The sequence below is a fragment of the Crocodylus siamensis genome, chromosome 3, assembly GCF_052110815.1.
Source record: "Crocodylus siamensis isolate JL-2025a chromosome 3, ASM5211081v1, whole genome shotgun sequence".
NCBI classification, from domain to species: Eukaryota; Metazoa; Chordata; order Crocodylia; family Crocodylidae; genus Crocodylus; species Crocodylus siamensis.
The window spans coordinates 174195538-174222293 of NC_143397.1; the positions used below are offsets into that span (position 1 = coordinate 174195538).

Genomic DNA, 26756 nt, shown 5'->3' on the forward strand with positions numbered 1-26756 from the left:
TTCTTTGCAACAACAGTATTGTGGAAGCTGGGAGGGAAATGATGATGTATGGTCAAGTTTCATACCATTTTTTTATCGCTGGAACAGACACAGGACACGAGGGGCTACAGACATTTTCTCAAGTCTTTAACAAGTGCACAGAGTAAACCAGCTGAAACAAAGATTCTCCCCTCCTTTTCCATTGTATTAATTGCATATACTATTTACAACAACTGGAAATATGAATTTTTAAAAGCAGACTGCACCCCATGTTCCTAACATTTATTTTTAAAAGCCAAAAATGTTCCTGCAAAGTAGTAAACAATGTGATTCTGTATTTTATGTTTCTTTACCATACTTATGTGAAATATACGCATTGTATATACAATACTACGTAAAATTAAATAAACGCTTAAATGCAAAATGATTTTTTAATGACATTTTATTATGCATTGCTTCAACAGCATGTTTTCGTAATATAGAAATATTATAAATTAGTTAACAATAAAAATAATTGTGCAAGACATACAGCATTACCATTATAAACTAATCCTAAATCTGTAATTCTCTCAGGGTAAACAATAGATACAGTATCAATCTAATTCAGTTGTAATCCATTCTCAAATGTAAAATGTAAAGACTACTTGAAGAAACAATGCTGTTTTTGCATTCCTTCTTTTCCTTCTATTCTTATATTTCATTATTCTCACCAATTTGTAATACGCAACAAAAATAAGTGTAATTTTAGAAGTTACAGTTTTTATATTATCAATCAAGTCTCCTAAAATGCACTGGCTTAAATAAAAACCCTGAGGAATTATTATCTATTACTTAATGATTTTGGTTAAGTGCAGTTGGATGTACGCAGAGTGCTGTTTTATTTAAGGTCATTCTTAGTAAGGCATATTATAAATACAAAAGTGACAATGTAATACGTAAAATTCTTGCTACAAAGTTTTAGGCAAATGTATTTTTTGCGGAAAGTAATGGACTTCATCCATTTTGCTGGCTTACAGTAGTTAAAACTTGTGCATTAGGCTGAGTTGCCCTTTTCAGAATGTGCTAAAATAGTGGTCCAAAGCTACATGCTAATGATTTGTTTCCCATGCTCAAAAATAGCTTGCACATACTGCTTGAAGACTCTGTCCATATAAGTGCAATTCCTTGGCCACATTCCTTCCAGAAAACCAATATGGCCTCCACAGGAGGTAAGAACAATAGCAACATTTGGATTTTGTTTGGCCATTTCCACCGGAACAGCTAAAAAGGGAGAAAAGAAAGGTTTGACAGTCCTCCCACAAGTCTTAGTAATATCTATTAAATATTAAACATGCTAGATACAAATTAAAAACTGCATGCAACAGAAATAAAGGAAAAGAGGGTACAGGACTGGGACATTAGACACTGTCCCCAGCACGGTAGAATAATATTGCTCAAGTATCCCTGGTTCACCTGCTCCTACCTGCATGCATGAAACTTGGAAACGAGGGGGCACATGCTGTTGCTGCTGTCCAGGATACCAGAGACAGAGATCTTAGGAGTGACACTGGCAGTAATGCCAACTGTCATGAAAAAGATCACAAGATTCCTGATTTCTAAGTCACACTAACTCTGACTCATTATCTCCTGATAGAGAGTTGTCAAATCTCAGGATTTTTTCTTCTGGCACATGTAGAGTGTGTCAAGCTGATAAGTTTGTGAAGAGGAAGGGGCAGGGGGCGGGAGTGGGGTAGGGGTGAATGGGGCCAGGGCGATGTGTAGGGGGTGCACATGTACTCCCAAGAGTGCCAGTGCACCCCGTCAGGTCGCACTCCCTACTTAGCCAGCAGGCAGGGGGGCAGGCAGGAACACCAGTGTCCCACCCTGCGAGCGCTGACTGGGGAGCAGGGCCACCAGCAAAAGTGGCTGTGCCACTTCCAGAAGTGGCTGCGGGAGTTCTGGAAGTGGCACAGAAACTTTTACAGTGAGTGAGATCAGATGTGGGGGATGACTTCCAGCCAGTGGGATTGGCCGCCAGTGGACTCCCCCTCAGCCACTAAGATCAGCTGCCAGGGGACCCCACCCAGTTGCTGACTGGTGTCGGGGGGTCACATGCCCCCCCTTGAATCAAGAGGCACCCATGAATGGGGCCTCAGGACTGGGGCAACTCATGCAACAGAGCTGTGGGCAGCTGTCTGTGTGTGTGCACATCTGCCCCTCACTCCCAAGCCACAGCCCCCCCAGCCTTGCTGCTGCCCCCCACTCTTGACACAGTACCCCACACCCTGCTAGGGTGTGCAGGGATCCCTCTTCCCCAAGCACCAAACCCCACACATGCCTACAACCCATTACATCTTCATAGGTAAACCCCCGCCCACACACACACTTCAAAAATACCATCTCATGATATACATTCCAAACCTTGATTTTTAAGTTTGTCTCATGATTTTTGACGTGGTGGAGTTGGCAGTACTGCATTGGGGAAAAGGGGCTGAGGACAGGCAGTGAGGCTTTACTGCCTCATTTTTGAGTTTGATACCAGTGGAACAGAAGCAGATCAAATACCAGAAGTATTGAGAACATCATGTAGAGATACCCTTTCAGACTATTTATATCCTTATGGACTATTTATCTGACAGGAAATTGAATGGCTATTATGCAATTGTGTTACTCGTGCTCATGGTGTAAGCAATTCATTATTTAAAATGTAGCTATCTTTGAAAAGTGAATAGCTAAGGTTTTAAGACCTGAAAAGCATTTGTTTTTTCACCTGGTTTAGAGCACCACTATGAGCTCATAGCTGCCAGATGCCCCATAAAACTAAAATTTTCAAGTATTAAAATACTTTTTACAGGAAAATATAAAATATAATGGAAAATAGAAAATTACTCAAACTCTAACCATGTGACTGTTTAGGATCTATAAAAAAGAATTTGCATTTGATCTTGACAGAAGCAAGCAAACAGCATTAAACAGGATTCTTTAGCTCAGGCAACTCGTACATGAAACTACATTTTGTTAAAAAAAAATCTTACTACTTTCTGAATGACATCAATATTATGAAGATAAATTGAGCTACATGAACTCTGCTAATACTTCTAGCTTGCTTTTGACTCATTCCCTTTGGTCTCATCTTCCTATCGATCCATGAACTCTCTATCCCTTTCTCTTATCACTCTCTTTAGTCTCTATCCTCTCTTTTGTCCCCCACATTTGGTTTCTAATGACCATTTAACTCCATTATACTGTTTGCATGAAAAGTAAAGCTCAACAACATAGTGCCACAAGCCTGAACCAAAAACAAAGAGAATAAAGAGAAAATTTAGTAAGGTTTTACATTCATGACTGCTGCTGCTATTTCAGACCAAAATGGAGTGGAACAGTCCAAAGATATTAATAAGGCAGTAAACCGCAAGGACACATGTTTAGGTAAGACACAGCAGCACTGGGCAGCTTAGTGAAAAGATGGAAATTAAGCCAGATGCACAGCATGCATGGTGCTGGAAGGCAGTACCCTAATCACTAGGTCAGGGATGTCAAAGTCATCTGGCCCTGTGGGCTGGATGAGGGGCACAGAGCTGATCTACTAGCCTGATCAGGTCCACAGACTGGCCCACATGCCCAATCTAGCCCACAGGGCTGGGCTGGTGAGGGTACTTCAGGCAGCACATACCCTGGAGTAGCCATGCATGCTGCTTGCAATGTGCAGCTCCAGCTCTGCAGCATGTGGGGTCACGGCAAGTACATGTTGTATGCATCAGGCTGGACAATACAGCTTTGTCAGCTGGATCCAGCTTGCAAGAAGTATCTTTTGACACCTCTACACTAGATTATTTGGCTAAGCCTGGGATGGCCCTTCTCTTCCTCTAACACCTGCTAGTCATGGGTTTTTGTCTGGTTACTATTTCAGGACTTACTCTCCCAGGTATATCTGTACAGAGCCATGTACCTGACACAAACATCCACACAGCTAGTGAGGATGTATGCGTGTCCATGCTGCCTGCAGGATAGGATCACACATTGCACATAAGTGCTAAAAACACTTGGTAACTGCCATTTGAGCTTGTAAAGTGAAACCAGTATTCCACTGTAGGTCTCAGGCCTGGTCTCCACTACAGAGTTTTGTCAACAGACATTGCCTTGTCACCAGAGGCTTATGTGTTCACATATGTATTTTCTAAGCCAGCAAGCCTCAGTCTTTCTGTTGCCAGAACAATATCACCTCTCTAAACAACATACACCATTAACTAACATGCAGCTGCTAGCAAAATGCCAACAGAGATGAGGTCCAGTGACATAACTGATGTCAGCAGCTGTAATCACTGACCTCTTCCTTCTGCTGGACTGTGATTTTTGCTGATTCAACCTCTCACAGTGAAGATACATGTCCCCAGCAAAAAAAAAAAAAGCCAAGTCACTCCATTCACATGGCTATACCGTTAGCCAGAAAATGACATGCAAGCTGAGGACAAAAAGGATATGGCTTCTCATGGGGAAAAAGGGCACGTAGGGTGGGGGGTTTTTTTAGCCTGAAATTTCTGCCATCCAACACAAAAATTTAAAATGACTGGCTAGAGATTATTTGTTGGGCTTTTTACTAGGGGTGCACCAATAAAGGTTTTTTGGCTGATACTGATAGCCAGTGATTAAACAACCATATTGGCTGATGCTGATCCAATAACCCAGGGGTTGCCAACTGGGGGTACGCATACCCCAGGGTACTTAGAAAAGTCCTAAGGAAGGGGTGGGCAATTATTTTAGGTGGAGGGACACTTACCAAGTTTTGGTAAGCTGTTGAGGGCCACATGCCCCGTCCCCTGGTCACCATCTTGGGACCGTAAGTTCCACCTCCTAACCCCTGACCTTTGCCACCAGAAGTCCCTCCCTTTGCCCCTGGAAATACTCCTTTCAGCAAAGGGTTTTGCCATCTCAGAACCAGAAAAATACCAAATTATATTCTAAAATTCAAACATCTACAGCATTCATTAATTTGATTTAAAAAAATATTTTTGTCTTGATTTACATGTGCTTGTGTGTACATAGAGGTGATTGCACAATAGCTTAAAATGAAGTCTTACTCTTTTATACTGTGGAGAGGTGGGAAGCATCAGGGGAGGGTATAGGTTTGTGGGGGCTGTGAGTGTCTGGGTATGTGGGGCATGGGTGCGTGTCAGGGGACTACGTGGGGGGGTGGATAGGCGGATAGGCGTGGGGTGTGAGGGAACGTGGGTATCTGTGTGTATGGCAATGGAAGAGGGGGCTGTGGGTGCATGTGTATAGTGGGGTGTGCTTGTGGTACTCACCCTATAAATATACACACACACACACACACCCTCCCTCCCTCTTGCTCCTGACCCCAGGGTACCAGCATGGCCCTGTGCTCCCATAGTCCAGTGATGCAGCCCAGGGCCACATGGTGCTGGAACAGGGATGCAGGAAAGTAGTAACAGCCAGGGCCAGCAGAGGCTTCTGGTTAGGGGGGTGGGGGTGGGGCCAGGCTGGCCTTGTTCCCATGTCCTACTAGCTTCCCTGGGATCCTACTGCCCCCCTAGATCCTGTCATGTTTGACAGGCAGCCAGGAGCAGATAAATATTAATTTTCTAAGCTTTTTAGGTGCCCATGGGCTGGATAGGATGGCCTGAAGGGCCAGATCTGGCCCACAGGGTCTATTTTGCCTCGTGCTTGTCCTAGGAAGCACGTGAAGGCAAGTGGGGGACGGAGCGCCACCAACCACCACCCTGCGCCACCGCCACCCAGGAGCAGGGCCAGGGGAACGAGGGCAGCAGTGCCCCTCTGTGGGCCACACAGGAGCCACCTGGCCAGCCAGTCACAGGAGGGAGGAGAGGGAGCTTGCATGTGGTGGCCACTGCTGCCATCCACTGCCCTGTGCCACTTTCCCACAGCCAGTCCCACATGCAGCTCTGTGGGCTGCTGACTGGCGGCGCACAATTGGCTGGGTGCGAGGCCCATCAGCAGCCTGTAGAGCCACACATGCAACCAGCTGTGGGAAAGCAGGGTGTGGTGGTGGCATGGGTTGGTGGGTAGCAGCCGCATGCACCTCCGCCCCACATCTGACTGCCGCCACCAGAAGGGATACATTTCTTTAAAAAGGTTGAAAACCCCTGCAATAACCAATATTTAGTAATAGTGCGGGCCATTTTAAACTACTGATGTAAACCCTTTTTTTGTTTGTTTTGCATTACACACACACACACCCCTCCAGTCTGCTCCAGATCTTGATGGGGAAAGTGGTAACTGCCTTGCTCCCATGCACATTACCCCCTTGCCCACAGCTCCTACCTGCAGCCTCACTCTCCATGTAGTCCATACTGCCATCTCAGACAGGTGCGGCAGACCTTCATGAGGACAGTGGTGCCACGTGCACTTAGAGCTCCAGAACATACTGCTGCATCATTGCTGAAAGGACCTGCACACCTGAGCTCCCGCAGCTGCTGGAGAAAAGCTGCTTTTGCAAAGGTGCCTGGTGCCCAGTGGAGCAGAATGTCCCTCGCATGGTGCCTTACCCCACCTGTGCACAGCCCAAAACTTCTGTGGCATCCCCAGCACTCAGGTCCTTGCTGCATGTGCAGCATTGCCAAGGCAGCAGCAGCAACAGGAGCTGGTAACAGTCCCTTTTCTTTGCTGAGCATGGTGCCCTGTGACTGCTTCCTGGTGCAGGACAAGGACAAGGTGACCATAGCCCACAAGGTCCTACCAGTGCCAGTAGACAGAACGGTGCACCAGATTACGATGGAATACCAGAGACACCTAACATCAAGGGTGACCAAAATTAGTTCAGGAAAAGGAATTCCAAGGAGAAAGGGTCCTTTAGGGATCCCAAGTTTTCCTGTGCTTGACAGAGCAGAGGGAGTGAAGAGTGGATTGTGTGGCCTTGTTTGTCTTGAAGGTGGTGCAGTCATTTTGGGTTTCCCTGGAGACCCTGGGGCTCTAGGAATCCAAGATCCTGAAGGTGATGAAGGGATTGGCAGCTTGCCGGGCTTTACCGGTGCGCCAGTGGTTACACTTTTGATCAGGATTGAGTAGGGCCCATGAGAATTCCAAGCCTGAAGGGTGAATTGGCACCCCAGACAAGATAATACTTAAAATTACGGGGCACTCCAAGGAGTGAAGGCTTCCCAGGTATGCCAGGACCACTGGGATTGCCTAGCTTGGGGGAAGGAGAGGCTCAGCATGAGCATGCTGTGCTATAAATCCTTGCTATACGTAGTCTTGTAAGACTGAACGTCCTTTTCACCCCAGGGGGAGATAGCAGCCTGTGCCTGGCAGCAGGCTGAAGAAACAGGTCCCCTGTTGGCTCCCCCATTTCATTTGATTGGGTAAGTATCAGTCCCCAGGCTAAAACTATATTTTTGTAACAGTGTTGTTATGAGACTGGCTGACTGTGCCTGAAAAAGAATGAGAAAACTGGGGAGAGAAAGTCTCAGCGGGGACAGAGTAGAGGGAAAGTCCCAGAGAGGACAGAGTGGGCCAATAAAGACAGTTTGGTGCTGAGCAGTCTGCTGTACTGTTTGGGATGTCAGCACTCTGACTTGATCCCACCCATCCTCTCCCCCACTCCTTGAAGAAGAGTACACCCCCCCTTTCCCAAGAGCTGACTAAGAAGGAGTTCTCCATTGTGGGGGTGCTGAAGATCACTGGAGAAGCCAGAGGCAGAAAAGAGCCAGGGTCTCCAGGCTGGGGACCTGCCCCTCATGAAGCCACATGAGGGCTGGCTTCAGAGGGTCCTTCAGGAGTGGGAGACCAAATAAGGCTTCTCTATGGAGAATCCTGTGGCAGAGCTTCTCCTGAAAGGGGCGAGATCCATGACAATACCATGTTAGGTTCAAAATGAGATTCTTGCAGTATCTCATTTTCAATTATCTGGGTAAAACCAAATAATTTTGCATTTAGTCACTGGAGCTTTATATCACAGAGGTCATTGGCTGTCATGGCTACTGAGGAGTTCAAGTACCCTGATACATGATCTAGTCCAAGAACAAAGGTTTGGGTCATCGTCCCCCCCCCCCCCTAAGGACAGGCTTCAAAAAATGCTGATCTATAGAATCACTAGTTCTTAGGTACTTTGTATTAATTGTAAAGAGCCTCTAAGAACTTCAAGTTCAGAGTGGAAACTTGGAAGTAAACAGCAAGAATGATGTACAGCAAAACACCAACAGATACAATTCTTAGATACAACCTCACATATAGGGCCTGTTCTTAAATCAGTATAGTTTCTATCAAACTGACTACATAAATAGAGAAACATACAAGTCAGCATTAACTTACCATGGCCTGGTGAGAAAACATCATCCAGAGAGTTCAGACACAGCAGTGGAATTCCTACTGACTTCAACTTGTGATATGGGCTTGCATCTTCATAGTAATCCTCAATTGTAGGGTAGCCAAACATGACTGAGGTAAATTGCTTATCAAACTCCCTAATGGTTTTAGCCTGAAGTACACAAATCAAATATGGAATTATATCAGCAACAAGAAATGAAGCATGAAACCAAAATAGACTTCTTATTCACATACCTTCATGACCAGGTCCAAATCAAATAATTTTTCCAACATTTTTTGATGTCTGAAAACAAGAGAAAGTATTTTAACAGATGTAGAAGTCCCCCTTCCTACAAAGACATACCTAGAAGTAAATTCTATGAGTAAGAAAATATGGTTTTCATTTTTGTGTCTCAAAAAAAAAATCTGTACAGGATGATAAGCACTGTTCACTTGCGTATAAATACATGCAGAAAATTGCTTGACATCTGCATTAGTCATGAGAAATACGCCAATGTTAAAAAGGAGAACTGTATTTTTAGGAATATACACTCTCGGGGTTTTTTTTAAACACAAGTAACTCTTTTCTTTGCTTTCAAATTTGACACATTTATTAAATGAGTACATATGTATCCCACAAACTCAATGAGATTTTAAAGAAAATCAAATAGATGCCATCTATCCAACTCTTGAGTAGCCTTACGTGAGACAACATGTACAGAAAATAAAATATGGTCTTGTAAAAAGAGTCAGCAGAAACCTATTTATCCATTTTAAATCCCACTTAATCTCCATTTTGAAGACATAAGTGGTAGATAAACTTTGGCCTGGTTCTTTACATAGAAGTGAATTTGATGAAGAAAATCTTTCAAACAATATACTTTAGAACTTTCAATAATGGATACACAGACAAAAAAGGTTAGGTGAAATGCTATAATAGCAACTTAATTTTCAACATTTTATCTCGCATAAATGCCAAGCTAACATTCTTCAGTCTAAGGAGTTCATGAAATTGACTCACCTACTAACAGAGGACTGTAGACAAGTAGTCAAGTAGTAATTAAAAAGAAACCAGTTCAGTGGTTTCTCAAGTGATTCTACAGATGCAAAAATATTCCAACCTGGCGAGAAAACTGCAGCTGCCATCAAAGGAGTTTCTCTACCAGTTTTGCCCAGGTAATTTAAAAGAAGCATGCTACAAACAGAGATAAAAACCACAAAGAACATAATTATCCAATCAACTATTTAAAAACAACCAAATGTAGAATTCTAAGTCTATTTCATTCTCCATAGGTCTGTGTACCAGCCTAACTGCAGTGTATGAACACCTTCCAAAAACGTATTAAGCAATATAACTAACATCTATCATGTATAGTTTATTTTTTCTCTCTCCAACATCACCACTGCTTCACACCTGGGATACAGAGCTTTTTAAGGCAAGGAACATAAAGAACAAGAAGAAAAACAGTGAATAAAACTAGCAAAACTATCACCCAGATACCCAGCCCACAAGTGTTGCTCTTCTGATTAACTGGCACTTACAACCTCCTTTGCAGCAATGTGAGATTAAGAAGGACAGCTAATAGATACCTGACACTCCAAATATAGAAAGACAGACAAGAAATCAAACAGAAGAAAGGGACAATAATAAAAGGTGAATAATAGGAGACTGCCTTAAAGCTACAGTTAAAAGTTTCACATGCCTAAGGGATTGCAGTCCAAATCTTACAATGTACCCAAAACATCAAATACAGTGAAGAAGGGAGATCAGCTGTCAGTGCCACCATAAACACCAGATGTCACCTTTGCACCACCATAAACACTTTTTTTATGGAGGCATCTGGATATGCAAGGAAAGTTGGGGCTTTGGTTTACATGTCTGCAAGTGGTGGTTCCCTGCTTGCAGACATGCACCCTATGCTCTGCAAGGGATTTCCTCATGCATGCCTGCAAGCATGGATGGGAACACACCTATGCGAGTTCCCCACTCCCCCCGGAGACATACTGCAGCACACCTAATCCTGCTCCACATAAGATGTCTGTTTCCCGGCTAAGAGCCAAAGACTGCAGTCCGTTTCTTATAACGATGGGGCTGTCAGCAGCACATCCCCAGTATCCTCACAGTATGCACACAGACAACTCAGACTGAGGGAGCCTCATGTGACTGGCAGCACCTAACCCCTGAACAACCCTAACAGTCAGACAATACCACTGATGGCATCTGCCCTGACAACACTGGTGACTCCCTGGAGACAGGCAACAACAACAAAAACCAAGAAAGCAACCCAGTAATAGTCCAAATCTCGGTTTGTTTGAAGACAATGGCAAAACTCCAAATAATGCCAGTGCAGTAACATAACTTTGGGGGCAGGCGAGCATGGCTGATTCAGAACAGATGCATGAGCAGGCAAAGGCTCACTTTCCCCCTTTCCCACCAACATTGCCCAGGGTGCCAACATATGTTTCTCTTCCAGTGGGTCTGGGATTTGGCCCATCAAGTTTTAAAAGCCACTCGCCCACTGAAATGTAGTCATTAGAGATTGTAAAGAGCCAGGCTTATCCTCAGTAAAATCAATAAGAAAGAAACAGAAGACTCCACCCTGTACTAGCAGAATTCTTTCTGAAAGTCCCCCACTCTGAGTGCCTTATTAGAAAGGGTGACTGGGTAATCCCCTTTCTTCCTAACAGCACACTTCCACATTTCCTGAGTACCTGTACAATCACTGTCTAGTCCAGCTGTGCTCTCTGGGGTGGAGCCACCACACACTAAGTGTTAATTAGGTCTTGCTGGTTTGGTCAAGATTATTTCCTGCTTCTGAGGCAGATGCTTACTGAAGTCCACACCTACGCCAACACCATGTACCTATCGGTTGCAAAGTCCCACCAACGTAGAATTAATTCCTGAAACTTTCATAGGCTAATGGGCTCCACTTCCTCTTCCATTTTTTCAGCTCATTTTTTTTCTTCTGTCCTGAAATCCTTTTATCAGGAAGATAGTAAAATGACAATTTCTGATCATTTAACTGAACTCCAGTGACCTCATGATACGATAGACATAATGGCGACTAGTTCTCCGTGGACTCTGGGACATTCCAGCAGGTTTGTGACCACTGGGTTCGTGACCACTGGGTTCATGCAGATTCGTGGCCATTATGCCCCGGTGGCTGTGTGTTTCCATCAGGCTCAGCCTCTAATGCAGCCCTCCCTTGGTCACTTGCTCACCACGCCTTGTTCTCAGTAGATACAGTGTAAGGGAGGATGCCCATCAGCTGTTAGAGAGAGCCAGAGTCCATGCAAATCATTACTGGGCCCCTCCCCTGGATCCCCTTCACCTCAGCTAGGCTCTCAAGCCTAGTAGACCCTTCTCAGCTCACTGTGTGCTTGCAGGGCACCTGTAACCTTTAAGAGCAGATTGCATGGTTCCATTCCTCCCCTATACTATGCCCCAAGCCTTGCAGGTGTTACTGTATTGTTATCCACACTGTAGAGTCTTGGCCTTATCAACCTTCTTCCTCCATGCTCTCACTGGGTGGGCCCTTTAGCCTAGGTCCATGGTACAAGACCTGGCTCCAGACTCTCTGCCTGCAAGTCCTTTACCTTCTCAATCTCTGGTGGTGGCCCCTCTTGGACCTTCAGCCCTTTCTGGGCCTTGACCCCCATCCTTGGCCAGTTGGGAACACCTGGCTTCCCCAGTCCTGGCAGTCTGTCTAAAGCCCTTCTTGGGCTACCAGCTCTCTGAGTAGACATTGGGGGTCCTAGTCTTCCCCAGAGGTGCCCTAGTGAACAGTTGTTCACCAAGCTCCCGATGAACACTTCTGATATAGCGGCAAGCTTCTATCAAGTCCCCTCTCAATTTTCTCTTCTTTAGGCTAAAGAGGCCCAGGTCCCTCAGCTTTCCCTCATATGGCTTGCCTTGCAAGTCTCTGATCATATGGGTGGCTCTTTTCTGGACTCTCTCAAGTTTTCCACATCCTTATTCAAGTGTGGCACCCAGAACTGGATGCAGACTCCGACTGCGGTCTTACTAATACGGAGTACAGCGGGAGTATCACTTCCTTAGTTTTACGTGAGATTCATCGGTTGATGCATGCCAGTGTGTTATTTGCCCTGCTGGCTGCCACATCACACTGATGGCATGCCCACTATGAGCCTTATCTCACTTGTCTTTCCCCTTGGTCCAGTGAAATACTGAAACAAATCAGGCATTCAGGAGTTTATTTTTTTCCTGAATGTCAGTTACCAGCTGGCCCGAGGCATTAAGCAGGGGTCCCACACTTCCATCTGTTTTCCTTCTACTGCCTAAATACCTAAAGAAGGACTTCTTATTGTCCTTTCCCGTGGCTAACCTAAACTCAGTCACTGCCTTGGTTTTCCTGATCACTTCCCTACAAGTGCTGGCCACTAATGTAGTCCTCCTTGTGGACCATCCCTAGCTTCCACTGCATACATCTCTTTTTTGATTAATCAAGTCTGCTCTGACACAATGGATTTCCAGCACATCGGAGCAGGCTCCCTGCATGCGTGTAAGTGCCCCAAGGGCCTGACTCCCACTGGATTAACAGATACATTGTAGGTAGGTAAGTATTAGTTAAAAAAAAATGAACAGAGACACAACAATAGGCACTGTTGAAAAGGCAGGCATTTGGTTGGTTAGAAGTTGAGTGGAGTTCTTCAAGGACTGATCTTGGGACATATCTTGTTTAATATTTCCTTTCCTTAATGATCTTGGCACAAAAAAGAGGAGATAGTGATAAATGTTATTAGCACAAAGCTGTAAAGCTCTGTGAATGCAGAGGGAGATCAGCATATTATATAGGAAGAACTTAATCACACTGAGAACTGGAACAAAATTCAATATACCTTGACTTACGAAGGCTTTGACATGGTCTCCCACAACTTTCTCATTAGCAGGCTAAGGAAATACAGACTAGACAGAAGTAGTGTAAAGTGTATACAAAACTTGTTGGATCATCATGCTCAGTAACTAGTCCTCTATGGCTCGATGTCAAGTTGGGAGAAGGTATCGAGTGGAGTTCCCTAAGGGTCTGTCCTGGCCTTGGTATTGTTCAACATCTTCATTAATGATTTGGATGATGCAACTGAGTGCACACTTAGCAAAATTGCTGGTGACACCAAGTTGGGTGGAAGTGCAGACACTCCAAAGGGCAGACTGACCTGGATAGATTAGAGAAATGGTCTGCAAATCAATCAGATGAGATTCAACAAGGAAAAGTGCAAAGTCCTACACTTGGGACAGAATAACTGCATGCACACATACAGACTAGGGAATGAGTGGCTAGGCTGCAGTACTACAGATAAGGACCTGAGGATTACAGCAGACCACAAGCTGACTATCAGCCAACAGTGTGTTCTTGTTGCAAAAAGTGAACAATTCTGAGTTGTATTAACAAGAATGTCACTTGCAAATCAAAGGAAGCGATTCTTCTGATCTATTCAGCACTGGTGAGGTTTCACCTGGAGTACTGGGCCCCACATTTCAAGAAGGACATGGATAGTTTGGAAAGAGCCCAGCACACAGAGCAATAAAAATGATCAGGGACCTGGGAGACAAGACTTTTGAGGAAAGGCTGAAAAAACTAGGATTATTTAGCCTAGAAAAGAGGAGTGTGAGAGGGGTTTTAATAACAGTCTTCAAAACATCTGAAGGGCGATTATAAAGAGGATGAAGAATTGCTTTTCTCTGTGGCTGTAGGGGACATAACTAGAAACAACGGCCTCAAGCTGCAGTAGGTTGGAGATTAGGAGGAACTTTCTAACTGTGAGGGTGGTCAAGTCAGGCATTGATTGGAACGGGCTACTTAGAGAATTTGTGGAATTGCCAATCTTGGAATTTTTCAGAAGCAGATTAGACAGACACCTGATAGGGATGATTTAGTCGAGAATGATTCTGCCTTGAGCAGGGGCCTTGGCTAGATGACCCTATGCAGTCCCTTCCAGCCCTACTTTCCTATGATCCTATAAAACGGTTATGAGCTGCCAAAATGCTGTAGCTATGAAAAAGGCAAGTAAAATCCTAAATTGCAGTGTCAAGGTACTTCCAATAGACATAGGAAATCATTAATATCATTGTACAAAATAGGAGTGAGACCTCATTTGAAATCTTGTATACAATCCTGGTCACGTATGTTCAAGAAAGATACATTCAAACTGGAACAGTTGAAAAGAAAGGTGACTGGGATGATCAGGGATTGGAAAGCTTGTTTTAGGAGTACTAAAAGAGCTTAACTTGCCTGGCCTAGCAAAGTGAAAGTTAAATGGAGATAGGATTATAAATGCATCAGGGAAGAAGTAAACACCAGGGAATAGAAAGCAACCATTTCAACTAGAGGACAATAATGGCACATGAAAACAAATGGGTTTAAACTGGCCAAGAATAAATTTAGGTTGGAAATTTAAGGAAGGTTCCTAGTCATCGAAGCAGTGAAGTGCTGGAACAGACTAAACAGGAGTAGCAGTGGAAAGAGGCTTAATTGGCTTAAAGGTGAAACTTGATCCGTTTATAAAAGATTATGCAATATTGTGGCTTGTGGTTGCAGACGCCTGGACTCAAGTGACCCAAGGAGTCCCTTCCAGCCCTACTGTTCATAAAAGCAGTAGCATGCACTTCGTGAAATATATCCAATAAGGAGATAAAGTGGCAAATCAGATAAAAATCAGATTTAAAAAAAAATCATCATACCACTGGGTAATTATTGTGTTTACTATTTAATACAAATAACAGAATGCTAATTATTAAACACACTGTCATTGGCCCCATGTGACCTTACAGTTAGCGGACTTGATCTTCCAAAGAAGCATGACTGCTTTGTCTTTCAACCTCAGCAAATACTGACCCAAGCATTATGCCAAAATAAGGATGATCTTTGGCCTAGTGAAAGCACAGGGGTTCTCATGCAACTCACATGGCTGCCAACATACCTACTATACTTTTCCACAGGAAAATTTCACCAGAATACCTCTATACAGTGCTAATCTGCAATTATAGTCCTAGACTAAGAACAATCAACATAATTTACAGCAGTTAGCTTATCCTTGGAAAACAACATTGTACCCAAAGACCCCAGGGCTTAGTCACTGCCTTTATACCCTATTCCACCACTTATTTGCAGTACCAGTTTTCTGCTGTACAAGTACATTAGTAACAAATGGAAATGCAATCATCACCAGGCCCCATATTTTGAGTTTTGGGGGGGATATATTTCCACTTTTTAAGTACAGCAGGTATATTATAATAGGCAGTTAAGGGAAAAATAACATTTGGCTTCTTCCTTTTCCTAAACCTGTTGTTTGTTTTTGATAGGTTCTGCACCCCTCCATTCATGTTAGTAAAGCAATTGCAAGTTTTTCTGTTTGACAGGTATCACTAATATCCAAATTTTCAAATTACCTTATCTGGTAAATCAGTTGAATGAAAATGGAAAATAGTAACCCCATAGTTAAGGTTAAATGAGGAGTTTAATTTTATGTCCTTTTGTTGACTGCTAAGTGTAAAAATTGTTTAGTCAGAAATTCTGCTCAACTCGTTTTAGGCTGATGAAGATTTTAAGTGTGACAAATCTAATTTACCTCCTTTTATAAATTTGTTTGCATCTGTAACTCAACAACATAGTGTGAGCTATTCTGAGCTTAGCTTGAAAAAGGAAATTTGGTTAAAGTTGTGCTGATGGGTACTCACTGAAACTGAATTCCATTGAGCAGAACCCATAATTAGAACTTTAGAATTTCTTTAGCATATTAATGATTCCATTTAACTTCAGGAAATGTTACACTGCACTAAATGACAGTAAAGCAGCAACACTTATTTTGCAATTGCTAAGCTAAGCTATAGGGATTTCTGTTACGTAATATCTTACCCTCCCATAGAAACACCTGCTGCCAGAAGTGGAGCTGAAGCATGCAAATTGTGTACATGATGAATCACAGCTTCTAAATCCTCTGTGTTAGCAGCACAATAAGTCCTTGGTGTCTGTAAGGAGCCACAAGGGAAAACACTATCTTAGGTATTTGCATCACTTTTCATGTTAAAGTATGAGCTGGGTGGTTTAAATTAAACAATTTAAACATTGAAATTAACTTAACATTTCTCACTGAATAATAGCCAGATAAAACCATAAATTGGAATAATATCGGGGGAGGTGGAAGGAGGAGTTATATTATTAAGCATGATTAATAGCAATGACTAGTATGCTCAATAGTTGCAACTGTCAAAACATTAACTGGACAGCTTCTGAACATGCAGGTTTTTGGTTGAAATGTATTAAAATTATGGGAACTACTGCAAGTTATAACCCCTAAGGAAACAATGCAGACTTCATGACATACTTTGTCTAAATAGGAACATTGTCTACAAAGAGTTGTAAGATGTCTTAAAGTTTTCTATAAATACAGATTTCAAAACTAGTCAGTATTTAATTACTACAAAATTCCTGCTTTTAAATAACTTTAGTGTTAATGCTATTACAATGACCTATTTTTTGTTCTAAGTTAGAGTAGAAAACACCCTGAAGAAAATGTTACGGCTTTTTATATTTTACTTAGTTGCAGACATTTAAATAAAAAAATACTTAAAGCTGATTGTACTGACAGACATCCAGATGAAAGATGTATCAATTAAAGTTCTGACTGAGGAAAGCACTTAAGCATGCATATTGTCTATTCTTATTCAGGACAGCACTTAAGCACAACATAACTTCTAGTATCCCTTCAATTTCTGAATACAGCCTAGAAAGAATCCCATTGCTCCTATTGTGAGTTGGACCTGGCCTTTCCTGAATTTTAGTTGTAACATTTGTCCTTTGCTCATTTATAGTTCCAAATGCATGATGAAACTATATGTTTTTCAACTTTAAAAAAAATGTTTAAAATTGAGGGTCATTAGTATACCAAGCTAATTGATACAAATTTACTTACCAGGAATATGAAAATATTAAAATAGAAGATAAAGATTAAAATGCTAAGAGTGGGATAAATGAAGCTGAAGCTTTTTTCCAATCTAATTTTTGTTCCTTTTATGCTACTTACAATTTTCATTCACATAAGTGAATTTTCATTCATACTTTTATTATTTTAATTAAATATAGGAGAAAAGTAAATGATTTCAGTAAGGCAGGTATGATGTTTTCCCATGGAAAAGAGTTAAATTTTACAAAAACAGAAGCATGATATATTTATTTTACAGTTAATTCCTGTAACTCTACTGGATTTCCACTTGCTAGATGAAGTTATTTTTAAACAGTGTTCAAGAAAGTTATACATGCTTTAACTGAAATTAAACTATACTTATCTAGAATATGACCACTCTAGAAAAATAATTCTTTTTAGTTATACAACATTCACTATTACTCAAATGCAAGTACACTAGCTTTTCATACTTAATACTTTAAATAGTAAGTTAAAGTTAAATCTCTCTATAAAGACCAGAACAAGAATGAGCTGCTTGACTGCTTTACCACATTGCTTGACTATGCCTCAAACTCATTAAGTAGGGAGTTTATATTAATATGTAGAAAGCCCCCTGCAGCAAATGACTTTAGCTGTTTCAGTTAACACTAAGTTCTTATAATGCCCAAAGATGGAAAGCTGATTACACTGAAATACACACAATACATCCAAACAAGAAGTCTTTTCACTTACTGAATCAAATTTATCAATAAGGACGTTGTGTGTCACAAAACTGCTTTGTATATATATCTCCAGAAGTATGCAGAAAATTGACATTTAACATGGCAGTGTTTGCACTGAAATATCTGAATCAATTGAGAGAGCGCATTATGAGCATTTTAAGTTGTTTTATATCAGTGGATTAAAAATGCAAAAATGAACAACAGGCAGTATTATGCACTTCTATAACAGCTGCAGAAGCATCAATAAAATGTATATAAAGAAACAAAGCTTATTCAGCAATATTTTAATCACATCTTGTGCCAAGCTGTAGAAAATGCTTAGCTTTTAGATATGAGTAATTTATGGAGCTGTCACTAATTTGTAAGCTAATGTACTATGTAAATTCTATACAAAATAACTTTTACTAGTAGCCCATCATATATTGTAGCTGTTCAGGAAAAAAAATCCAGTCACAATCCATATAAATCTGGTTCATTCATACAATCATGGATACAACGGTGGATCAGTCAGTTAAGTATAAAGCTTTTTATTTTTATTATACTCAGGTTAGTTTAAATTCATGCCAACAAATTTCATTTAAAATAGTTAATGCAGCTCAGACTTGTAAGTTGAGAGAGAGAAAAACTGCACTGGACAGATTTAATATACTGGACAGATTTGAAGAATTATGATAATTTTTATAAGGAAAATACAAAAGATGCATTTTGCTGGAAATAATAAATTATGCAATATCTTATAAAATGAAAATGCCATTTAACTCGCTACACTTTACAGATAACAGTATTGCTGCAAAAATCAGGGACAATTCTTCAGGAAAAAAAAAATCAAGCTTTCACAGTATATCTTTAGTGTAGATAAGGTTCAGAAAGTGACCATGTGATTTCTGAACTTTAGATGTCTATTGCAGAACAAGGAGATCACACAAGTCACTATCAGATAAGGAAATCATATTTTGATAAAAAGGGGTGAAGATGTAAAATAAAATCATGAACTAAGCACCTGACCGTGAAGTCAATGTAAACCTTTCCATGAATTTCAGTGGTCTTTGACCACATATATTTTAACTTATTCCTTGAAATTTGTCAACTGAACTGAACTTAACCGATTGGGATGAGTGCTATTAAATTTTAAATAAATATACTGTATTAATTTAAAGATGTGCAGGCAGCCAGCTAGAGCCTACATTCTATTCCGTTCTTTTGATAACATACCATGTGAGATTTGTCTCTCTAAGACTAGACTCCAGCCCTATGGGTTAATACTGATGGTTTCAATATGTACTGCTTTAGTGAAAGTTCATCTTGATTTTAAAAGTAATCCTTACCAAGAGATCCTCTCCAGCAGTTCCTCGATTGTTAAAAACCACACATCTAAAAATTGAGAAGGTAAATTGAATAGGTACATTGATGCACACAACTATCTAGCAGCCCTCTTAGAATTACTCATTTATCTAAAAAAGGTCATTTGAACATAACTTAAATGAAAATACAGAAAATAAGTGAATCAGTAGAAAACCTAAGTTATCTACTGGAGATATTTATGGTCCTCATCCTAAAATTGATCCATATGCCTACTTGGAGTCCAGAGAAGTCACTGGGACTCTTTTTTATGCATGGGAGTCTGATCTTGCAATCTGATACGTGTGCATAGGGCTCAAGTATATATAATCTTTATTAAGCAGCAGAGAGGAGCCAAAACAAAAACCACAAATTCATGTATCCTATATTTTCAAGCAGGTAGGGAGAGCAGAAGGGGAGTTTTCAACCTGTGCCAAAATGGATCCCTCTTATTTAATCTAAGCAAGAGTGTATGAAGTTCCTTATAAAAGGAATTATCTTGATTTAAGAATCTTTGGGTAAGGTTTTGGGGGTTTTTCTGTTTATTGCCTGCTCCACAACTGTACAAGAATAGTTTTGTTAACATAAAAATTGTTAGTTTAAAAATTAGATTAAATGCAAAAAAGATGAATTTCACTTTTATTTAATAAACATTGTAATTTAAAGTTAATTAAGCTCATGCTATTCTATTGTAATATGACTTAAAATAAGTAGGTGCCTTATAAGGAATTAACTTTCTACCCAAAATAGGGTGGGATATAAAGTAATATGTACACTCTATGAAAGCAAGAACAAAAGACTCGATCCCAGACTCTTTTTGTAGTTACACATTCCAGTCTCAGGTGATAAGTATACGTACCTGTCATGAATACATGTAAAAATGGTATTAAGTGGCAATAAAATTAAGCATCTATTATAGCAGGTTTCAGCATTTCCAAGTGGACAACAAAGAATCAAATATGAACATTCATGTACATATTTACAAAATGCAACATATTCAGTGCCAAAACTCAGGGTACAGTGGCAGGACTCGGAATACGATATTGGAGTAACCACAGTATGTTATTACATTCTAAAACAGAACTGTAACAAAATTATAACATCTAGAAGCTGTACTCATATGGAGCAATTCACTTCCCCTACCAACTGTGATCCTAACTCTGAGTAATTTGCTTGTGCACAAAGCATGTGAAGACTGACAGATCTACCCACAAGTCATCAGCAGTAGGTGTACAATGTCATCCCTTGCCACATGGTACACGTAGGTTTTTAGTCACTGGATCCAAGTTTCTAATTCTTAGCATGCAATACTTCTAGCAGCCTCTGACAGATTTCCCCAAACCAGTTTACTTGGGGCTGCACTAAACAGTCCTCCTCAGGAAGGTACATGGGAGACAGACATGCAGACACACAGCAATGAACATTTAGACTGCACTTTAAAGGTCTGATTCCCTATTCCCTACCATCTTGTGTAATCATTTACAACTAAGCAAACTAAGTTTAAGACCTGCTTAGTATTTTGCACATACTTACCATTTTTGCTATATCACTTTTGTGTATTACCAACTATTATCCCATGTAAATGGATTTCTCTATATATCATTTGCTTTAGATAGACAACACATGCCTACATTTAATATTAGTTGAACAAACAAACTGTAAATATGTAAGATTACCTATATCCCAATTTTTTACTCTGTTGGATCATATGAAGAACGTATGATTCTTTACTTGTTCCTGTAAGGCCAGGCAATACCAAGATTGTGGGTCTTGTGCTGTCATCTGGATAACGTACACTGTCATGATTATCAAACCAATCCAGTGAAATTTGTCCTCCATCTGTTGTTTTAATAAGCTCGCTGAAATACACAGTTCAGAAGACAACACTGATTAGCTTTATTTTAAAAAAATTAAAAAGGCATACCACTGAGTCATTACCAATTACCACACAAAAAATTATCCTTAATTTTACGTTAATATTAAAGTCTGATATAACACACTTATTTGCAAATTTCTAATTCATAGTGAGGTAGAGGCCTTCAGCAGCTTTAGTCTTCATACTCAGCACTGCTATTTCAGTCTGCACCATATGAAGAGCTGGCTCTCTCAATCTCTTGCAGAGTGCTGGCTTAATGAAGTTCATAGGAGTTTTACCTTCCATTCTATAAGTGTCTTTGTTACACCATCATTGCTGTAGCATTTTAGCATCTTCTGGTAGTACATTAAACAACATAAGCCTCTTGCACATACATGTTCTCTTTTTCCAGGAGAAAACAATTAGTGTTTATTGGGTAGAGTATTATCTGACAGAAGTTTTATCATGCACACACATGCATACAAAGCTATAACTGCTTCAAGTAAAAAGTTGTGAAGACAGGATTTCGCCATGACAATCTACAAGGAATTTTTGTTAGGGTGCATTTTTTTAAAGCTTCTCTCTCAAGCCTGCAACCAACTCAAAACATGTTCAGAAGCCAAGCAAGGCTTAAACATATAAACTGGCTGAAAACATGTTCTGAAAGCTTACTGCATTTTTCCTCATGTTGAACAGCTTTCTAATGAAGAGAATACATCATACCAATACTATATTGTTGAGAATGAACAATATCATCCTATGAAAAGCATATCTGAGACAAAAGATTTCTCATCAATATAACACTCATGACAACTGCTAAAGCATATTTTAAGTGTACCAGCCAAATCCTTAGCCTTGTTCAACCAGCTTTGCACTGCTTCATCAGTGTGAAGCAGATTTAAAGCTGGCGTGAGTGACCAGTTAAGAATTCTTTGTATTAAGAAATCTTGCAAAGTCAGCATTTTCTGATCTATGCCTCTTTCCTTGCAACCCCCAGAAGACAGGGAATGTTGTAGGTCCAGATGCTGGACCTACCTTATATTGCCCAAGAGCCTGAACTGTCTTCTGTTGACCTCATGGACAAGGAAGATGAACAGGTGGTATAAAATCACTCCCCACCTCTTCAGGTTCTGTGCCAGCGGCCTTGCATGCCATTGCAATTACTGAAGAGAAATAAATATAAATGCCTATTCCTGTCCTAATTTAGGCATCCAAGAACAAAAGATAAACTATGATAGCAAGATTTGACCTAAGAATCAGAGGCAGAACTAAATTTGCTGCAATAGAACTAAAGGAATACTAAAAACTTCAACTGGGAGAAGCAAAGTGTTACTATGTCCCCTGCCAAATTATGGTGCCCATTAAGCACCACTAATCTAGGCTTCAGTAACATGAGCTTACTGCTTTAATGATCTCTGCTGTAATATCAGACTAATTGCATGCAGAATCTACCTTGCGGCACAAGAGGCTGAATTGGTTTCTAGGTGGGCATTAGATCCTTCAAGTTGTAAAGGTGACAGTACAGTATCTGAATACTGGTATTACCTAAAGTACTTATTACACTTTCAAAGTAATGCACACCCACATTCAAGGTAATATGCAGAAGACTGGTAACTTTGCAGGAGAGAGGCACTTACTTCCTATATTGCACCTGAGGTTTGGAGGTGATGAAGGGGCGCAGAAGTGTCTGTGCCCGGCCTTCCCAGCACCAGATTGTAGGGTAGTAAGTTTCTGTCACAACAGGACAATATTTCTTGAGAAAGCAGCAGAATCTCTTACTGCCAGCCACTAGCTGAGGTTTCTAAAAAGAGAAGGTGTGGTCAGGTATTCAGAACCCACAAACAAAAAAGGCTAGCTTGTTGCATTCTCTTCCCACACGCTAATTGCTTTTATGTATTTCTGTACTAGTAATGACTTATTTCTTTAAAGTGGAAATTAAAGTGATTTAAAATCAGAAGCAAACAAAGCTCTAAGGGAAAAGCAAAAAAAACACTATTGATTTTAAGCAAAATAGATTTCTGGTACATATTTAAAATATGCTATTAAAGTACTGTTTGTGCTCTAATGAAAAATACTTGGCACCGTAAGCATCTTCCATCCAAAGCTGGAGCACTTTATAGCTATGAATTAAGACCCAAAACAGACATGAGAGGTAAGATGTAGATACTATACCTGTTTCACAAATGGGGCAATGGAAACCCATAGAGTTTAATCAATAAGCCCATCATACAATAATCCTAAAGTCATATCTTTACTGGCATTTTTTTAACGTCATACTGTATATACCCTCAACTGTGGTCTAGCAGGCCTACTAAACTCTATCCTACTCACCATGCTAGCTAGATCTCTGTATGAGCTTTCCTAGGCTAGTTAGCCACAGGGGCAGGACAAAAGTAGTCAAAGGTCCACCAAGCCAAACAGTCAGTTGGGCTAACATGGTTACAGCATGCCAGTTTTTATAGCCAACATTGTATCCAACCGCCTTTGACATCACAACCTGAAATGACTCAGTACTCATTTATAGCTGGGCTGACTGGGACAGAGTTCAGCACCCATCTTGAAAAATGTTTGAACTCAAATCTCTGGAGCCACAGAATAGCCATTCTGACACTGCACAGGCAGTGCCACAACAAATTATCTGAAAACTGCTAAACACAGCCTAAGATACAGACAGCAGCAAAACCATATCTGACAGGAAAGCATCAGTGTAAGTACCCATTAATCAAAATGTACTATTTCCTGCACCCTGTCAACTGATGAAATATTGAGCCCAAGCCTCATGTGTTAGTTAATTGGCAGTTCCATGAAGCCCATTTCCAACAGATGTGGTGCTGACTCACTGTATCCAAATTATTTCTGAGTCCTGGATTTATTTGTAATGTTATTACAGACAAGGAAACAGAGAAAAGTACCTGAGATGTATACTTATTTTATTCATTGCACTTATATGCCACCCTCCCCAAGAAGGCTCAGGGCAGCTTAGGATAAGAGACAGAACCACCCACATGGTATAAAGCAACAGATTCCCCAAATGACACCCCAGAACTTTCAAACTCCACCTACCCCACCCACCCACTTCTGCTTCCCTGATTCTCACCCAGGACATCAAATGCTCTCACACGTCCCAACCAAGTTTTCCAGCACTCATTCACTTCTGAAAAACCTCTTCTCACTTTCCTTCTTCCCCATGTCCACCAACTTCCATGTCTCTCTCCCAGTGGGACATGCCTTCCATCCTTCCTCAAGGTCCCCCTCAATCCTGCAGCCCCCTGCTCCACAGAGGGGCCTTGGTTGTTCCCCTAAAACCCACCAATACTTCCTCTCTCCCCCTCCAGACAACCTTCACATTTAAAAGAAACCACAACAGGAAAATAAAGAAAGCCCTGCAACATAAATCAGTAAGACCAAATATACTTATTTGATGCTAATTCAGAGGGCAGAAAAAAATATATATAGAAGGAAAGGCTGCAAGAGCTATTTCCCTTGACTGTAACCTTAGTAGATGCTTAGAAGTCAAGAATGGAGATGAGAGAGAATTCCCCTTCCCAAATGGCTCCTTTTGCCCAAGTTGTATCTCCTGAAGCAAGGGCATTAAAAGGATGTGCTGAGGTCAAATCCCCGTCCTCCAAATCTGAACACATCAAAGTAAGATGTTAGAAACTCAGAGCAAGAAAAAAAGGGTTGCAGTAAATCAGTTATGGATGTAAGGAAATAGAAATGTAAGAATGGTGCATGTGCATGCGTGTGTGTGTGTGTGCAAGAAAGGTGCGTGGGGGGAAGATGAGAGAGAGAATGGCCCGTGCATAAGAGTAGCGTGTGTAGGAATGATGGCTGCACGTGCACGTAAGAATGATGCCTGCGTGTGCATGGGTATGCACAAGAATGGTGTGCGAATATGTGTCTGTGCATGTGTGTGTGTGTGCGTGTGAGACAGAATGGCTTGTACATGTGTAAGAATGCTGTGTGTGTGTAAATGTGCATGCAAGAATGACAAGTTTCTTTAGGTAGATGTGATATCTTTTATTAGACCAACTGAAGAGTTGAAAATTGTTCTTTGCAAGCTTTCAGGCACAAACACCCTTCAAAGAACAATTTTTCCAACTATTAAGTTGGTCTAATAAAACGTATCACATCTACCCAAGGAACCTTGTCTGCTTATGTCCTTAGACCAACACAGCTACAACCAACAACACATGTACGAATGATGCCTGTGTGCACATGTGCAAGAATGGCGTGCACACAAGTGTGTATGGGTGGGTGCATGTGGGTGAGAAACAGCCCATGAGTGTATAAAAATGGTGTGCATGTGTGCACATAAGAATGATGCCTATGTGTGTGCATGTGCAAGAATGATGTGTGTATGTATGAGGGGCTGTGTGCGAGAGAATGGCCCCTGCTTGTGTAAGAATGATGTGCATGTGTGTGCACATAAGAATGATGCCTATGTATGTGTGTGTATGTCTATGTGCATGAATGGTGTGTGCATGTGTAGGTGTGTGCGCGCATGTGACAGACTGGCCCAGGAGTGTGCAAGGATGATCTGTGTATGCCTGCACGTGCAAGAATAGTGCATGCATGTGTGGGGGGTGTGAGAGAGTGGCCCATGTTTGTGTAAGAATGGTGTGCATGTGTGTACCTAAGAATGATACCTATGTATATGCATGTGCGCAAATGGTGTGTGCACGTGTGGGGCTAGAGATAATGAGAGTGCCCCATGAGTGTGGAAGAATGATGTGTGTGTGTGCGCAAGAAAAAAGCATGCACATGTGGGGGGGGGGGGTGAAAGACTGGCTCATGCATGTGTAAGTGTATATGAAGGTGAGGAAGAGAGAGAGTGTGTGTGTGTGTGTGTGTGTGTGTGACGGTGAAGAAATGTCTGTGTGCGTCTGACGCCGAGGCCAGGAGCCCTCTCTGCTGGGACCAACCCCGGAAACCAGCGTTTCCTGCTTCAGCGCTGCAAGCCAGGGGGACCCCGGGGCCGCGGAAAGAGGACGGGGGGGGGGCGGTTGCAGGCGAAAGCGGCTTTCCGCAGGCTCGGCTCGGCTCCCAGGCGCCCCCCGCCCCGGCTGCCAAGGGCGGGGAAGAGCGCGCAGGGCCGTCCGCCTCCAAGGTCGCGGGGCCGGACAGGGCTGCTGAGGCGCCGGCGCCCCCCCCCCCGCGCCCGCCGCTCACCTTGGCGATGCTGCTGAGGTAGCAGGCGGCGTACGCCACGCCGAAGCCCAGCACCAGCGACCAGCCCACGCCGGAGCCGGCCAGCCCGCCCCGCACGCGGCTGTCCAGGTAGCGGGACAGATCCCGCGCCAGCACCTGCAGGCTCATCGCGGCGGCGGCTCGCCGGAGCGCAACCTCGCGGGCAGCCACCTGCGGGGACTAGAAGCCGGCTCGGCTCGGCTCGGCTCTCCCCCCGCCCCGGGGAGGGGCGAGCGCGGCGGCAGGAAGCCGGGCGAGCTCCACCTCCACCGGGAGCCCGCAGCGCGGGGGGAGGCTTCGGCAGCCTGCTCTAGTCCGTTTCCCGGCGGGGCTGCTGGCGCCGGGGCCATCCCCAGGGAGCAGGCAAAAGGGGGTTGCCCTGTTCCCTGCTCCTGGCTCCTTCCTCAGAGCTAACCTTAAAGGCCATTGGTAAGGAAGTAGGCATGCTAAGGACATACAACTTTATCAAAAAAAGTCTATTCACTACTAAG

General features: G+C 42.1%; 1 protein-coding gene across 1 annotated transcript; it reads right to left on the reverse strand.

Moving 5' to 3' along the window:
• Positions 1-403: 403 nt before the first annotated feature.
• On the reverse strand, positions 404-26503 carry ABHD3 (abhydrolase domain containing 3, phospholipase). Its single transcript, XM_090039795.1, has 9 exons — positions 26248-26503; positions 22713-22876; positions 20897-21079; positions 19208-19253; positions 16113-16225; positions 9260-9433; positions 8494-8542; positions 8245-8410; positions 404-1239 (listed from the first exon to the last, which is right to left on the reverse strand). Exons 1-9 carry the CDS (start codon positions 26392-26394, stop codon positions 1061-1063), a joined length of 1221 nt encoding a protein of 406 aa, XP_089895921.1. The 5' UTR covers positions 26395-26503; the 3' UTR covers positions 404-1060.
• Between the last annotated feature and the right edge of the window lie 253 nt (positions 26504-26756).

Bases quoted from the DNA above. Each gene is read 5' to 3' on its own strand.
- ABHD3 (XM_090039795.1), bottom strand. From the start codon at position 26,394: ATGAGCCTGCAGGTGCTGGCGCGGGATCTGTCCCGCTACCTGGACAGC. The intron at 21,080-22,712 runs GTAAGTGCCTCT...TGTGTATTTCAG, and splicing joins CCTCAGGTGCAATATAGGAA to CGAGCTTATTAAAACAACAG. The intron at 16,226-19,207 runs GTAAGGATTACT...GGCTCCTTACAG, and splicing joins CTGCTGGAGAGGATCTCTTG to ACACCAAGGACTTATTGTGC.